Source organism: Pelophylax lessonae (assembly GCF_965119305.1).
Source record: "Pelophylax lessonae genome assembly, chromosome: 2".
Classification (NCBI taxonomy): domain Eukaryota; kingdom Metazoa; phylum Chordata; class Amphibia; order Anura; family Ranidae; genus Pelophylax; species Pelophylax lessonae.
This window is the reverse complement of record NC_138769.1, coordinates 44,560,383-44,578,356: the sequence shown is the minus strand read 5'-3', so window position 1 is coordinate 44,578,356 and position 17,974 is coordinate 44,560,383. Positions and strand designations below refer to the sequence as shown.

The 17,974-nt window shown below is 43.9% G+C and overlaps 1 protein-coding gene across 1 annotated transcript in view; it reads right to left on the bottom strand.

The window, feature by feature from the left end:
* The window catches only part of C2CD2 (C2 calcium dependent domain containing 2), a 184,781-nt gene that overhangs the window by 123,626 nt on the left and 43,181 nt on the right, over positions 1-17,974 (bottom strand). The window contains exon 2 of the mRNA XM_082246288.1: positions 15,118-15,216. Within this exon, the coding sequence (XP_082102414.1) occupies positions 15,118-15,216 (99 nt within the window). The remainder of the gene's footprint in view (positions 1-15,117; positions 15,217-17,974) is intronic.

Below are 17,974 nucleotides of genomic sequence, written 5' to 3'. Positions count from 1 at the left end.
TAGATTGAACGTCATTTACATATGTGGCCGAGACATACGTATGCATTCACTTCTGCGTGCGAGCACATGGGACAGGGACACTTTACATTTCTTTTTTTTTTTTTGTTTATTAATATTATATTTTTTTTACACTTTCCCTTTATATATATATATATATATATATATATATATATATATATATATATATATATATATATATATATATATATATATATATAAATAAATATTTATTTATTTAATTTGATCACTTGTATTCCTATTACAAGGAATGTAAACATCCCTTGTAATAGGAATAGTGAATGACAGGTCCTCTTTATGGAGAGAGCTGGGGTCAATAGGACCTCAGATCTCTCCTACAGGCTAAAAAGCCTGAAATAAAAATAAAAAAAACGATCTCAGCTATCCAGCCGAGATCACGGCAGTATTGACAACTGCTAGGCTGGGCGGGACGTCATAACGTTGCGCCCGGGCCTCCGAGAGTCATAGAGACTGCCAGGGACCATCTGGTCCTTGATATTCCTTATAGTGTACTTCCGCCGCCGGCGGATTCCTTCTCCCACTCGCCGGTAGAAGCACCAGAGGGCAGCGGGGGGGACGTCCCCTCCTGCCGCCTGTAAGAACGATCAAGCGGTTGAACAGCCTCTATAATTGTTCTTACTTTGCAGGGAATTTCCAGGTAAAAACAATGATATCTGAATGATGCCTGCAGCTGCACCCATCATTCAGATATCTCCACTTAAAGCTCAGGACGTCATATGACGTCTAGTGGTAAGGAAGCGGTAAAAGACCCCATCACCTGGAACTACTCTAGAAAGTGTTGATCCCCTAGCACAGACCCTTCCCTCCTTACACCTACCTCCACCTTTCAAAGCTCACTCCTCTTCTGGAAATGTCAGATTATTGTCTGTACTGACCCAGCTCCTCCAACCAGGGCAGCCATCAGAAAATTTGGGGCCCCTTACAAAGCTTTAGGCCGGGGCCACCCAGGCTTTACCACCAACATTCCCCCAGGGCCTCGCAGCTCCTCTGCACCCACATGAAAAGAATGCACCAAGAGCAGGTGCTCCTCCCACCCCTGCCATCTCCTGACCCTGCCGGATAGCTGGGCCCCTCAGGATGCCCGGGCCCCCTACATGTGTATGGGCTGTCCCCCCCTGATGGCAGCCCTGCCTCCAACCCTCCCTTCACCTTCCTACATAACCTTTTATGTAGCTGCTAGGGAAATACTATAGAGCAGTCATTCTCAATCAGGGTTCCGTGGAATCCTAGGGTTCCTCCCGAGGTTGTTAAGGGTTCCTTAAGCACTGGCTGATTGACCCTCAATTGGATGATGCCTACACAGCTCCCGGACCAAGACCCCTTGGCATATCCAGTTGCATGATGACAAAATTCTTTGTAGCTTTCTATTGGGGAAAGGGGGCACATTCAGACCAAGGAGGTATCTTTCCCACTGGCCACTGAGACCTGAAAATTAATTCAAGGGTTCCCCTGGCGGAGGGTTGAGTAAGGGAGTTAATCAGTGACAGCTTTGAGTCTGCTGACATCACATCCAAGATGGCGGCACAGCCAGCTGCATGACCCCTAAATTCTTTGTAACTTTCTGTTAGGGTGGCATTCTGGTCATCACTGTAAGCGGGTATTCTTCCACCTGCCCCCCCCCCCCAATGAATTGGTTTTAGCAAGAGTTCCTAGAGACCAGAAAATGAATTCAAGGGTTCCTCTGGGGGGGAAAAAAAAGGTTTAAAAAGACAGCTAACGAGGGTGTCACGACCCGGGTCTGAACCGGTGACCCTTCTTGCTGAGCCACTAGGGATACTGGACAGCTTCCTGGACAAATCCTTGAACAATCTTTCCCTTGATCCTTGTTTGTATTGACCCTTGAACTCTTTGCTCCTCCCACAAATTTACTATTTTAGTTATGCCTTTGCACTTCTTATTTGCCAGATTATTGTAATCTCTCCAGCCAATATCTCCTTCTTGTCACTCCTGCTGTTGTCCATATCTCGGTTACTACTCGTTACTGGCCTTTGGCCTATTTTTCGACTAAGCTTCTGCTTGATCCCAACCAACGACCACTTGTTAATGACCTATGGCTTGTTTCCTGACTACGCCTCTGCTTGATCCCTCCCTGCTATAACTGTTACTGGACCCCAGCTTTCTAATCCCCTGGTGGGGCAATCCTGAGGACCACCACCAGTAAAACCCATCCCCACCATCAGGAGCTCTGGTGAACACAGGTTACTGCTCAGACAAGTGAGCCTGTGTCAACGGCCAGGTTGCCCTGCTGCTGCACTTATCCAGCTGGTTGGTGGGAGCCTCTCTACATATACTGGTCCCTGAGCCTGACCCCGGACCGTGACGGAGTGACAGCTTTGAGTCAGCTGGGGCTGCTGACATCTCATCGTAAGATGGCGGCAACAAGCAGCAGTCTCAGGGCCCTTGGATGTTTACACAAGGGCTTTTACTGGTAAATACATTACCAAAAGTATTGGGACGCCTGTCTTTACACACACACATGAACTTTAATGGCATCCCAGTCTTAGTCTGTAGGGTTCAATATTGAGTTGGCCCACCCTTTGCAGCTATAACAGCTTCAACTCTTCTGAAAAACAATCCCACACCATAATCCCCCTCCACCAAATGATTTGGATCAGTGCACAAATCAAGATCTATAAAAGACATGGATGAGCATGTTTGGGGTGGAGATACGTGACTGGCCAGCACAGAGTCCTGACCTCAATGCGATAGAACACCTTTGGGATGAGTTAGCGTGGAGACTGTGAGCCAAGCCTTCTCGTCCAACATCAGTGCCTGACCTCACAAATGCGCTTCTGGAAGAGTGGTCAAACATTCCCATAGACACTCCTAAACCTTGTGGACAGCCATCCCAGAAGAGTTGAAGCTGTTATAGCTGCAAAGGGTGGGCCAACTCAATATTGAACCCTACGGACTAAGACTGGGATGCCATTAAAGTTCATGTGACTGTAAAGGCAGGCGTCCCAATACTTTTGGTAATATATGGTACATGAAAAAATATGCATGTAATCTTATGGGAAGTTTAGATGAAATCAAAGATCTGGGGATGGGCTCACTTTAACCACTTCCGGACCACCTACTGCATATATACTGCGGCAGGGCGGCCCGGCTGCGCAACATCAGGAACATGTACATGATTTTGTGCAGGAGATGTCAGGGGCGTGCAGGCGTCGTTGGAGCGCCGCGATTGGACACAGCGGGAGCCAATCAGCCGATCTTTTATCGGAATGACAGCTAAGCTGAAAACACAGATCTCTCTTTTCCTCTAGTACATCCAGTCCCCCTACAGTTAGAAAGCACTCCCTAGGAGAACACTTAACACCTTCATCACACAGTGTTAACCCCTTCCCTGCCAGTGTCATTAATACAGTAACAGTGCATTTTTTTTTAGCACTGATCACTGTATTGGTGTCACTGGTCTTTAAAAAGTGTAATTTAGTGTCAGATTTGCCAGCCGCAATGTAGCAGTCCTGCTGATCGCCGCCATTACTAGTAAAAACAATAAAAAAAAAGTCCATAAATCTATCCCATAGTTTGTATAACTTTTGGCAAATCAATGATTATACACTTAGGCTCCTTTCACACGGGCGTTCCGTATGTCCGTATATCACCCCATCCGTTTGCTGGTGGTATACGGAAATAATGCATGTCAATGGGATTGCGGATGACCATCCGCTGACATCTGATTTGCGTCCTTTCAGTTCTGTTCCCTTTTTTGGAACGGAACAGAACCCTATTTTTCTTCCATTTAAAAAACTAAAAGGACGCAAAATCGGATGTCAGCGGTGTCATCCGCTGACATCCGCAATCCCATAGACATACATTATGTCCGTATATCATCCGCAAATGGATGGGATGATATGCGGATATACGGAGCGGGTGACACAAGTGTCATCCGTGTCCGTAAAAAAAAAAAAGTGCCGGAGCGGATCAAAATACGGTCCGCTCCGTGTGAAAGGACCCTTATTCAGATTATTTTTACCAAAAATATGTAGCAGAATACATTTTGGCCTAAATTGTTGAAAAAAAAAATTGATTTTTTAGTTTTTTTATTGGGTATATATTTTATAGCAGTAAGTAAAAAATATTGTTGTTTTTTTTTTTTTTTTATAACCGTGGTTCTTTTTTGTTTAAATGCGCAAAAAATAAAAACCGCAGAGGTGATCAAATAGAAAGCTCTATTTGTGTGAAAAAAAGGAAATCAATTTTATCTGGGCACAGTGTCGCACGCCTGCGCAACTATCAGTTAACCACTTACGCCCCGGAAGATTTTACCCCCTTCCTGACCAGGGCCTATTTTGCGATTCGGCACTGCGTGACTTTAACGGACAATTGCGCGGTCGTGCGACGCTGTACCTAAACGAATTTGCCGTCCTTTTTTTCCCACAAACAGAGCTTTCTTTTGGTGGCATTTGATCACCTGTACCAATTTTTTGATCACGCGCTGTAAACAAAAAAAGAGCGTCAATTTTGCAAAAATAACAATATTTTTCACATTTTTTTTTATATGAAATTCCCCCAAAAAAATTTAAAAATCTAAATTTTTTAACATTTTCGGCCAATTTGTTTTATGCTACCTATGATTGGTAAAAAAAAAATTGCAAAAAGCGTATTTTGATTGGTTTGCGCAAAAGTTATCGCGTTTACTAACTAAGGGAAAGATTTTTGTCATTTTTGTTTTTTTTTTTTTAACGAGTAATAGCGGCGATCTGCGATTTTTTTTGCGGGACTGCGACATTACGGTGGACAGATCGGACCCTTGACTGACATTTTTGACACTTTTGGGGTTACCAGTGACATTACTGCAGTAATCAGTGCTATACATATGCACTGTTACTGTAATAATGACACTGGCAGTGAAGGGGTTAACTGTATTGGAGAGGGAGGGGTTAAGTGTGTCCTAGGGGCGTGCTTCTGTGATTGGCTGTGGCTACTGGTGTAAGAACGGAGATCAACGGTCCTACATAGTAGAACTGTATGATCTCCATTCTTACACAGGGGAGAATGACAGGCGGCTTTGTTCACATTAGCCGCCTGCCTTTCTTCCGGTGTCACGGACGATCGCGAGTGGCGGCGCGCGCTCGCTCCCTAGAAGCCTCACAGGCTAGTGACGTAGTCCTACGTCGCTTTGCCTGTGAGGGGCTGACTGCCGCAGTAAATAGTCGTGCGGCGGTCAGCAAGTGGTTAAAACAATGCAGTGCTGTATCACTAAAAATGGCCTGGTCATTAAGGGGGGAAAACCTTCCGGAGCTGAAGTGGTTAAGGAAGCCACAGATGTAAGATGACAGATTGGCGCAGATTGAGCCTTCTATAGAACTATCAAGAGATAGAAATACAAGATCACAAATGGCAGGCGTGCATGTTTATGCTGTATAGAGAGACGTTCCGCACACCAGACTTATCTCAGGAGAACAGCAATGACTGGCAGGAATAAGTCCAAGCTGATCAACCAATTCTTTCTCTGTAATGGCTGGAGCCCGGAGGCATCTGCCAATAAAAATACAACTATTTCCCAGTTAAACCATTATCCCCGGATCATGCTTGTGAGAACCTTCCGACTGTACGTCTGCTTTAACCACTTCAGCTCCGGAAGCTTTTACCTCATTCATGACCAGGCCATTATTTTCTATTTGGCACTGCGCTACTTTAACTGACAATTGCGCGGTCATGCAATGCTATACCCAAAAAAATGTATATCTTTTTTTCACACAAATAGAGCTTTCTTTGGGTGGTATTTGATCATCACCAGGGTTTAAGTTTTTATTATATCGACAAAAAATTTGAAAAAAATATATACAGTATCTCACAAAAGTGAGTACACCCCAGACATATTTGTAAATATTTTATTATATCTTTTCATCTTACAACACTGAGCTTCTTTTTTGGCAGTGTTTTTGTTAGATCTGAATGCCTGCCTCCAAACACCTGCAAAAAACACCCGAAAAAAACACCTGAAAAATGCCCAAAAAACGAGGGATCGACCGATTATTGGCAAACCCGATATATCAACTGCCGATATGCACTTTCCCCGATATATCGGAATTGGCCCCGGAGGTTACCGATATTGCTGATATTTCAGGAAAGTGCCGTACCGGAGTGATGCCTGCAGCTAGAGGCATCGCCCCGGTACCGGCGTCCATAGCCGACGGTCGGCTGTCTTGTAATGACAACCAATGCGGCTGAGAAGCAGCTCGGCTGTCATTACAAGGAGCAGGAGCAGGAGCGGGAGCGGGAGGGGACGTATCCCCCCCCCCCACCACCACCTTCCGTGGCTCGCCTGGGTCTCCCATCCCACCGGGAGACCCGGGCATTCTACCTGCACGGCCGCCAAAGAGAAGATCCGATCAAAGCCGCATTCGGCTCTGATCGGGTCTCCATGTAAAAACCCGGAAATTATGTCATTATGACTTCCGGGTACTGACGCCAGATTAAAAAAAAAAGACAGCATTCAAAAACAGCCAAACTTGGCATTTTGAATGCTTTTATGTGCAGAGGAGGGGCTTGGGGTCTTTTAGACCCCCCAGCTCCCTCCACAACAGTACCTGTAAAAAAAAAAATAATAATAAAAAAATAAATTAAAAAAAAAACAAAACATTTTTTAATGTACAAAAATATCGGCCACTACCGATATGCGATGACCAAAATATTGGTAATAAAAAAATGATATTGGTCGATCACTACAAAAAACGCCTAAAAAATGCCCAAAAAACACCTGAAAAATGCCCAAAAAACACCTGAAAAATGCCCAAAAAACACCTGAAAAATGCACAAAAAATACCTGAAAAATGCACAAAAAACACCTGAAAAATGCCCAAAAAACACCTGAAAAACGCTCAAACATTGCCTGAAAATGATACGCTCAGGTGTGAATGGAGCCTTAAGAAAAGAAAGCCTAAAAAAGAAAAAACGAATGCAGCCACCACACCTAAGAACTAATAATCTGCAATATAATAAATGTTTGCTTTGGGGTTTAATAGCGCTATAATTGAACATTGTACAGTGTAAGAGCAGAAGCAATCTTCAAAGACTGAACATGCTGAACGGTTGTAGAAAAGCGGGATCCTGGGTAATTAGGGTTAATAGGATTCTTTGCAGGATGTTCTGGCGTTTGTGGAACTCCACATAATCCACTTATGAGGGTCTGACGAGTGAGTGAGAGGCGTCTTGTTTTCAGGAACAGATGGGCGATTAGTGGGTTGGGGGAAGCCGCGGTAGTGGGTGGCTGATGGCAGTGCGCAGGCGATGGTGGCAGAGCGCCAGGTTCTTGGTACGAGGCTCCCGCAGCAGACACAAATCACTCCACACCCGCACCCATTAACCTCGCAAACTCCTAAACGTCTCTTTCGGAGCGAGATTGGGTCACCGGAGGACGGAGCCGCGAGCAGTTACTTTTGTCATGGTAATCCGTAGAGCGCGGTTCCTCAATCCTTTTATCGCAGCGATCCCTGAGGGTCGGAGTATTGTTGTCTGCAACCCAACTGTCGGTGTGACATTGATTTGGGACGCTTTGATAGGGCCAAACACATAGGAGGGGGACAAAATGACACCAACTCAAACATTGTTAGAATTTGACGTCCTTTTTTTCCCACAAACAGAGCTTTCTTTTGGTGGTATTTGATCACCTGAGCGATTTTTTGATCATGCGCTATAAACAAAAAAAGAGCCTCAATTTTGCAAAAATAACAATATTTTTCAAATTTTTTATATGAAATTCCCCCCAAAAAAATGTAAAAATCAAAATTTTTTAACATTTTTGGGCAATTTGTTTTATGCTACATATGTTTGGTAAAAAAAAAAAAAAAAAAAAAAAAAAATTCGCAAAAAGCGTATTTTGATTGGTTTGCGCAAAAGTTATCGCGTTTACTAACAAAGGGAAAGATTTTTGTCATTTTTGTTGTTTTTTTTTTTAAAGAGTAATGGCGGCGATCTGTGATTTTTTTTTTTGCGGGACTGCGACATTGGGGCGGACAGATCGGACCCTTGACTGACATTTTTGGGGTTACCAGTGACATTACTACAGTAATCAGTGCTATACATATGCACTCTTACTGTAAAAATGACACTGGCAGTGAAGGAGTTCACTGTATTGGAGAGGGAGGGGTTAAGTGTGTCCTAGGGGCGTGTTTCTATCTGTGATTGGCTGTGGCTTGAGGTGTAAGAACAGTGATCAACGGTCCTACATAGTAGAACCGTTTGATCACCATTCTTACACAGGGGAGAATGACAGGCGGCTGTGTTTACATTAGCCGCCTGCCTTTCTTCCGGTGTAAAGGACGATCGCGAGTGCCCGGCGGATGTCCACCGGGCACACTCGGGGGGGTCCGTAACCGCGCGGGAGCACGCCTCCGGCGGCGCGCGCTCACTCCCTAGAGCCTAGTACTACGTTGCTTTGCCTGTGAGGGGCTGACCGCCGCAGTAAATAGTCGCGCGGGGGTCGGCAAGCGGTTAACTGTCAAACTTGTCCATCGAGGTCAATGGGTGTGCGCAGCAACCACGAGCATCCCAGACAAACTTGCCCATTGAGGCAGCCTTTACAGTGCGGTACACGCTATAATGAGTGGAAATTGTTAGTCCGCCCGCTAGTTGTCACCACCTTAGAGGCGGCCATGTTTTTGGTTACTAGCAGGCGGATTAACAATGTCCACTCATTATAGCGTGGGCCGGAGTGTATTGGCTGCCGGTTTTTCTATGAAAACACCAAATGGTCGAAATCTCCAATTATTCTTGATGACGTAGTTGGAGTTCTCGGCAAGTTGGAGTTTTTGGCAGAACACCGAATCACCTACCTAGTACTTAATACAACACTTCCGGGTCTGGGGAGCGCACGCGTGCCGCCGGCAACCTGATCCTACTCTGATAAGACACAGTAGGAGCTGATCGATGGGTACTGTAGACTCAAACTCCACCGGCACCTGCTGATCATCAGGCAGAGAGCCAGAACAGCAATATGTAAACAAGGCAGACTGGTGTTCTGTCAGTAGGGAAGGCATGGATCCTGTGTTTCTGCAAAGCAGGAAGATGGATCAATGCCTTCCCCCTAGTAAAAGCACCTCCCACACAGTACACAAGCACAGGTTAGGAACACAGTTAACCCAGAGTCATTAGTACAGTGACAGTGCATATTTTTAGCACTGATCATCACTGTATTGGTGTCACTGGTCCCCAAAAATTGTCAGTTAGTGTTTGATTTGTCCGCTTCAATATCGCAGTCTGGCTATAAGTCGCTGATTGCCGCCATTACTAGTATAAAAAGTAAATAAAAATATCCCATAGTTTGTAAACGTTATAACTTTTGCACGAACCAATCAATATACGCTTATTGGAATTTTTTTTTTTTTTTTTAACCAAAATTATGTAGCAGAATACATATTGGCCTAAATTGATGAACAAATTTTATATTTTCATTATTTTTTTCTTTTATTGGGAATTGTTTTTTTCAAAATGTTGTTGGTCTTTTTTTATTTATAGCACAAAAAATAAAAACCATAGAGATGATCAAATACCACCAAAAGAAAGCTCTATTTGTGGGGAAAATTTTATTTAGGTACAACATCACACAACCGCGCAATTATCAGTTAAAAAAACGCAGTGCTGTATAGTAAAAAAATGGTCTGGTCGTGAAGGGGGGTAAATCTTCTGGAGGTCAAGAACATACCATTGCACAGGTTTTATCATATCGGTTTCACAAGTAGCTGTTCATCCAACCACAAGTCATGTGAGCTGATAACTGATCTAACCTATCCGTTAGAATTTTCTATGGAGGAGAGAAGGAGGTGTTATGTAGTCCTATCATGCTCCTTTGTCCTAGGGTGACAAAGCTGCTCAGTATGGTTGCCACCACAAGACAGTAAGTGAGTTAATAGCAGGATTACCAGGTTAAAACGTAAAGGAAAAAAATGTGAAAAGAGAAAACGAATGCAGCTGCGACATCTAAGGACCAGGAAGCAGGGTAGATAAAAACCAATGATTTTTTTAAAAACAATTTTTAAAAAATCAGATTTTTTAAATTTAAATCAGAATTTTTTGATTTTTATCAAATTTATTTTAATTAAATGCTTTTGGAGTAAAAATCTATTTAAAGATAGGTTTCTATTTAAGTTTATTCAGCATGAAATGGAGCTTAGTTATGTAGCGTGAAGCTGTATATTCTGCAATAATGGGATTTTCGTCTTACCATAAAACCCATTTCTCTGATGTTCATTGGCAGGACATAGCTCCTCATCTTCTTAACCATTGGGTTATACTGCCCCTTACAGGAGTAGGACACTAGGCAGAAAAAAAAAATAAAGTCTGGCTATGCCTATGGGCAGTCCCAGGGGATATACTCCCCCTCTCTGCTATAGTGACTCAGCTTTGTTACAAGCAGTGTCAGAAGAAAATACAACTCCACAGAGGGGTGGGTGCTGTGTCGGTCGAACATCAGATAAATGGATTTTAGGGTAAGTCATAAATCTAATTTTCTCTTTCGTTCAGTGACGGACACAGCTACTGATCTTCCTAATCATTGGGACACCCCAAAGCAGTGTTAAACATGGGGGGTGGGAACAGCAAAAAATTCCCAAGGCTAAACAGTAGCCAACCAGGCAACAGGAGCTCAACCAAAACAAACTTGAGACCACCTGACAAAAACAATACACCCTCAAAGAGGACCAGGTCCTCTAAACAGCAGCTTGCAAAACTTGCAGCCAAAAGAATCATCTGCAGCTGCCACCACACTTTATAGAACTTTGTGAAAGTGTGCACCAATGACCTGGTGGCTGCCTTGCAAACCTGCGTCACCAACGCCTGAAGACGGAGGCACTGAGGGCCCGAGTAGAATGCGCCTTGACAGGGAAAGGAGGAATCTGACCCTTGATGGAATAGACCTGATAACCGTCTGTCCGATCCATCTGATAATGGTTGCAGAGGAAGCAGTCAACCCTTTCCAAAGCCCATCCATAAGCAAAAATAGAGAGTCTGACTTCCTAAAAGACTCAATAGCTGCCAGGTACACCCTAATTGCCCGAACCACATCCAAGGCATGCAGGGCAATTTCCTTAGGATGTTTTGGCCTGGGACGCAGGGAAGGCAACACAATGTCTTCATTCAAATGGAAATCGGAGACAACCTTTGGAAGAAACGAGGGACAGGGGCGAAGAACCTCCTTAATCACCAAGTAAAGTGAATGACAGGATAATGCCGCCAGTTTCCGACACCCACCAAAAAAAGCCACCTTCTGAGACAGCGTAAGCAAGGCAATCTCCTGAAAATTCTCAAAGGGAGGCTTCTTTCTGGAGGACGAAAGCACCAAATTGAGGTCTCAAGGCGGCAACGGAGACCGCACTGGAGGAACAAAACGTCAGACACCCTGAAGAAAGGTACGCACCAGGGAGTGTGTGGCCAAGGGTCGTTTGGAAGAAGACCACCAAAGCCGACACCTGGCCCTTGATGGTACTCAAGGCCAAATTCTGTTGAAGGTAGGTCAAGATACGAGCCACCGAGAATGAACCCCAAGAGACTCACACCATGCAATGTACGTCTTCCACGTACGATGGTAGATCTTCCTAGAAGTAGATTTCCTAGCTTTCTTCCTAGAAGTAGATTTCCAAGCTTTTAACAGCATTAGAATCACTGATTCAGATAAACCCCTATCCTTCTGCACCTGGCTTTCAACAGCCAAGCCATCAAAGCCAGCGACTGTAAAGCAGGATGGAAGATTGGTCCTTGGGACAGCAGATCCTCCCTGAGAGGAAGCTTTCAAGGAAATTCAGTGACCAGCCGCACCAGATGGATGTACCAGGCCCCACGAGGCCAGTCCAGGTCCACCAAGATGACCAAAATCCCTTCTGCCTTGATCCTGCGTAGAAATCTGGGCAGAAGCTTGAGAGGAGGAAAAGGCGTAAATCAGACGATACTGACCCCACTGGGCCACCAGCGTGCCTGTGGTGTCCGCCAGAGGATCCCGTGACCGTGCCACGAACCTCTGTACCTTTTTGTTGAGCCGAGATGCCAACAGATCCACCTCGGGGGTGCCCCACTGGAGACACAACTGATGAAACATCTCCAAATGAAGAGACCATTCCCCCTGGTCCAACGCCTTCCGACTGAGGTAATCCGCCTGTCAGTTTTCCAATCTGGGAATGTGTATAGCAGAAAGGGCTGAAACGAAACGTTCTGCATACCTGAGAATCCTGGCTACCTCCAGAGCCGCCAGGACACCTCTTGTGCCCCCTTGGTGATTGACATGAGCCACGGCCGTGGCATTGTCTGATTGAATGCACACTGGATATCCTTGGAGACGATCCGTCCAAAGTTGCAGGCACAGTCTAATCGCTTGGAGCTCCAGGACATCTGTAGTCTGGACTCTTCCTTGATCACCTATTTCAAGCCGTGGTATTATTTGATTTACTTAAAATTAAGGTGTTTTGTACTATTTATTTCACTATTTCATTGTACTTGATTTTAATATGATTGAATAAATATACGATTTTACTACTTTTAATGTTTGGTTGCTTTTAAAGTCCCACCCATACAGGGGGGATTCTGGTTTATTTATGGTTTATTTATTTTACCTATAAATGTTAGTACCCAGTTATAGTATGTACACCTCGGACACAATCCAGGCCTTTCTTAAAGCAAACCACTGAGGTGGCCAGAACCACCTCTGGAGGGAGTCTATTCCACATTTTCACAGCTCTTTCTGTGAAGAAACCTTTCCTTATTTGGAGATGAAACCTCTTTTCCTCTTGCTGCTATGTCCCTCCTTGCCAAGCAGCCTCATCTCTGCTTACTGAACACAGGAGGTCGGCCGCTTGGCACGGACGCTTTTCAGGGAATCTTGTATATTTTCTGAATAAATGCAAAGCATTCTCTGATTGGATGAGGTAGAAAGCATGACATCAGCACCCCGACTAGCCACCAATCAGGGAACGCTTTGCATTAATTTGGGAAATGGAAAGCATTCTCTGAATGGCGCCTCCTGTGTTCACAGTGCAGCAGGGCAGCTCCTCAGCACGGGACCCAGAAACAAGTGGAGATCACTGGAGTAGCGGTGTCAACTACAGAGATTTCCAGCATCCAGTGGCATCTGCCAGGTATGGTATACATATAGTTACACTGGTCCAAGATGAACAGTAACCATGTAGAAAATATCCACACCTGGAATTTTTCTTTAACCACCTCCCACCCGCCGTATAGACAAATGACGGTGGAGCGGGGTGGCTCTTGTTCTGGGACAATGTCATATGACGCTGGCCTAGTTTAGCAGCGGGCGCACCCTGTCACTGGGACATGGTGCAACCCTGATCTCAGCAAAGAGCCGTGGCTCTTTACCCATGTGATCGACTGTGTCCAATCACAGCCAGTCACATGTAAACAACAGTGTGGGGTGAGGATAACTGATCAGCGATGCACAGATCTCCTCACAGAAGAGGTGTGTAAAGGTAATCAGGGCACTGAATATCAGTGCCCTGATTACAATGCAGCCCCAAAAATGTCCATTAGTGATGCCACTCTATGCCCATCAGTGACACCAGCCTGTGCCCATCAGTGATGCCAATCAGTGCTGCCTTTCAGTGCCACCTACCAGTGATTATCAGTGCTGCATATTATTGCCTCCTCATTAGTGCCCATCTGTGCCACCTATGAGTGCCCATCAGTGCAGCCTATCAGTGCCCATCAGTGCAGCCTCATCTGCGTACATCAGTATAGGGGAAAAATTACTTATTTACAAAATTTTCAGACAGAAACTAAGAAAAACCTTTTAAAAAAATGTATCTTTTTTAGTTTTAGCAAAACATAAAAAAAAAAAACAGCGGTGATTAAATATCACCAAAAAAAAGCTCTAGGTGTGTGTGCAAAGTGATAAAAAATGCATTTGGGTACAGTGTTGCATGACCGCGCATTTGTCAATCAAAGTGTAACAGCACCGAAAGTTGAAAACTGGGCCTGGGCAGGAAGGGGGTGAAAGTGCCCAGTAATGAGTTGGGTAAATACATCTATACATCTACTGCATGCTGGAGCAGGGTGGCGAAGACGGAGACTATATACCTAATGTAGCATCTTGAGCAGCATGGTACAATTGGAAAACATAAATCAGGCGCATCAGCCACTCAATTTAGAAAAAGTTTATAATAGTCCATGCATGGTAAAGTCCAACATGTAGGACTGCTATCAAATTAACCAATAAGCCAAAGGTTCCAAAAGAGCTGGAAGTAAAAAGAGAAAAGAGGCGCCTCTAAGTGTAGACTTTAGTACATTTATTGAGATGTAATAAAACATTCACATCGGCTCAAGATTACAAATAGTAGGTGGGCACCATCTTGGGTGGTCCAGGGTAGGAGTGTCCGTCATCCAGTGGACGTCGCCATCGGAAACAGTGTCCCCTCTTCACCGTTATGCCGGCAATAGCGGTGGATGGAGCAGGAGTGGGAATGAGGCTTGGAATGCAAAACAGATGAAACAGAGGCTTGGAGAGCGGGGAACTCTGGTGTCGTGAATAGATGACATCACAAAGCTGCGACGCGTTTCTGAGCGTGCTTGCTGCCGATGGATAGGCATGAAGAAGGAGCGCGGCTGCCTATACATCGGCAGCAAGCACGCTCAGAAACGCGTCGCAGCTTTGTGACGTCATCTATTCACGACACCGGAGTTCCCCACTCTCCAAGCCTCGGTTTCGTCTGGTTTGCATTTCAAGACTCATTCCCACTCCTACTCCATCAACCGCTATTGCCGGCATAACAGTGAAGAGGGGACACTGTTTCCGATGGCGGCGTCCACAGGATGACGGACACTCTCACCCTGGACCACTCAGGATAGTGCCCACCTACCATTTTTAATCTTGAATCGATGTAAGTGTTTTATTACATCTCAATAAATGTACTAAAGTCTACACTTAGAGGCGCCTCTTTTCTCTTTTTATTTCCAGCATGGAATAATTGGCCAACCCTAATCCAAGGTTGGCTTCAGGCAGATCTTGCCAGCACACTGCCAAAGGTTCCGTTTTTTGAGGGGCCAAAAGGTAGTTATAGGGAAAATGTATTTCTTCATCACCATATTATTTCAGTTCTATAATATACACAATGTGCGAGGTCTGCGCCTTACCTTCACATTACTGGACTTCACAACGCTGGCTACTTGCTTGACAGACAGCTCCAGGGGCCCTTGGCCATTGTCCTCTTCAAACATCAACCGCAAAGAACCCTGAGCAGAGGAGAAAATACAGTCAGATGGATTCAGCAAAGTGTCCGCAGGATAGAATGGGTCGCAACATATATTACATGGAAGTTTGTGCACAGTTCTATGAATTGTGTTAAAGATCACTTCTGGAAAATAAGCCACAGCATAAGGTCTCTCTCTCTCTGATCACTGTATTAGTGTCACTGGCAGTTAGTCAGTTCCCCCCAGCGTTCGTTAGTGTCAGATTGTCAGCTGCACTATCGCCGCCATTAGTAGTAAAAAGATAAAAATTCCAGTATACATACCATACTTTGTAGGTGCTATAAATTTTCATGCAAACCAATCTACACTTATTGTGATTTTTACCAAAAAACATGTAGCAGAATACATTTTGGCCAGAATTTATAAAAATTTAAAAAAATTACTTTTTGGATATGTTTTAAAGCAGAAAGAAAAAAAATATTGTTTAAAAAAAACAAAAAACAAAAAAAAAACATTTCAGTCTTTTTCTGTTTATAGCGCAAAAAATAAAAAACCCAGTGGTGATCAAATACCACCAAAAGAAAGCTCTATTCGTTTGAAAAAAATAAAAAAATAAAAAATAAATTATGTTTGGGTATAGTGTTGCATGACCGCGCAATTGTCAAAGTAGTGCAGTGCTGAAAATCAAAAACAGCCTAGTCATGAAGGGGGGGTAAATCTTCTGGAGGTCAATTGGTTAACCACTTCAATACTGGGAACTTTTACACCCCCCCCCCCCCCCTTCCTGACCAGGCCAATTTCAGCTTTCAGTCGCATTTTGACTGACAATTGTGCGGTCACTATGTTTTTATAATTTTGTTCACACAACAAGAGCTTTTTCTTTTTAGACCGCATTCACACTGGTATGACTTGCATTGACTTCCATTATGTGAAGTCCGTGCAAGTCGTGCTGCACGCGACTTCACAGGTCGCCCCCTAAGTCGGAGCGACCTAATGTGAACGGAGGCTTATGGTATTTATTTACCGCTCGGTTTTTAAATTTTTGCTAAATAAACTAAAAAAAGACTGAAAATTGTCAAAAGAAACCGGCTCTTTTCTTTGCTTCTGATCAAAGATTTTGCAAATAAATAATTGTTCCTCATAGATTTACCCCAAAATGTATGCTGCTACTTTTCTTCAGTGAAAATAAACCAAATCAGTATTATTTAGTATATAGGAAAGTTATAGAGTCCACAAACTATGGTATATATCTGAAAATTGATCAATCCTGATGTACTGACGGACTCATTTCATTTGAGGCCTGAAATTGCCAGGACAGTAGAAATATCCCCCAAATGATCCCTTTTGAGAAAGTAAACAGTCCAAGGAATTTAGTAAGAGGCATGGTGGGTTTTTGACTTTCTAATTTTTTTGTCATAATTTTTTGGAAAATTAAAAGAAAAAAATAAGTATCACAGTTTTTGGCTTTAATTTTACATACGGTCACCAGTTCAGTATAGCCTCGTCATATAACTGATGTGGCAGTGATCAGGGACACTGACTGGTGTCTGTACCATCATTGGTCACTTGTCAACCTAAAAACGGGTGCACAAAAACGCATGAAAAAGAAAAAAGCAACGCCTAGATATGAACGTAGCCTTAGTCCCGGTTCACGCTGAGGCGACCTGGTCGCCTCACAGGTCGCCTCCCATAGGGAAGCTGCGGACCCGTTCTAATAGGAGCGACACAAGTCGCTCCGACTTAGAAAAAGGGTCCGGAGCTTCTTTGGGGCGACCAGGAGGCGACCGCCATAGACTTCAATGTTATGAAGTCCGTGGCGGCCGCTCCGAGGTCGCGGCGCGCTGCTCGCACCGCGACCTCGGAGGTTGCGGTGCGAAGTAGCGTCGCCCCTATGTGAACGGGGCCTTAATCTCCACCTACATCGTGTTATTGCAAAAAAATAATAAACATTTGCGGTAAAATATAGATTTGTATAAAGCTTGAAAACACATTGCTAATTTTATTTTTATTCTCTATTCTGAAAAGGCTTTTTTGATGTCATGTGACCGGCACAGCACCAATCACCGTTGTGCAGACACAGATTCATACATCAATTGAGTGCTAGAAACTCTTCCCCCGGGACTTTCCCGAGGATTGGAAAGACATGGGGGAACGTCATGTGACCTCTGAACAGCAATGATTAACCACTTCTGGACCGGAAGGATTTGCCTCCTTAATGACCAGGCCATTATTTTGCGATTCGGCACTGCGTTGTTTTAACGGAAAATTGTGCGGTCGTGCAACGCTGTACCAAATAAAATTGATGTCCTTTTTTCCCCACAAATAGAGCTTTCCTTTTGGTGGGATTTGATCACCTGTGCGATTATTGTTTGCACTACAAACAAAAAAAAGAGTGACAATTCTGAAAATAAAATAATATTTTTCACATTCTGCTATATAACATTCCAAAAAAAAAAAAAATAATCAAAAATCTAAACTTCTCATCCTTTTAGGCCAATTTGTATTCTGCTTCATATTTTTGGTAAAAAAAAAAAAAAAATCGCATTAAGCGTAATTTTATTGGTTTGCGCAAAAGCTATCGCATCTACAAACTAGGGGAAAGATTGATGTATTTTTTATTTTTTTTTGTTTTTACTAGTAATGGCGGCAATTTTTAGCGGGACTGCGACATTGCGGCGGACAGATCGGACCTCTAACTGACATTTTTGACACTTTTGGGGGGACCAGTGACATTACTACAGTAATTAGAGCTAAAAATATGCACTGTTACTGTAATAATGACATTGGCAGGGAAGAGGTT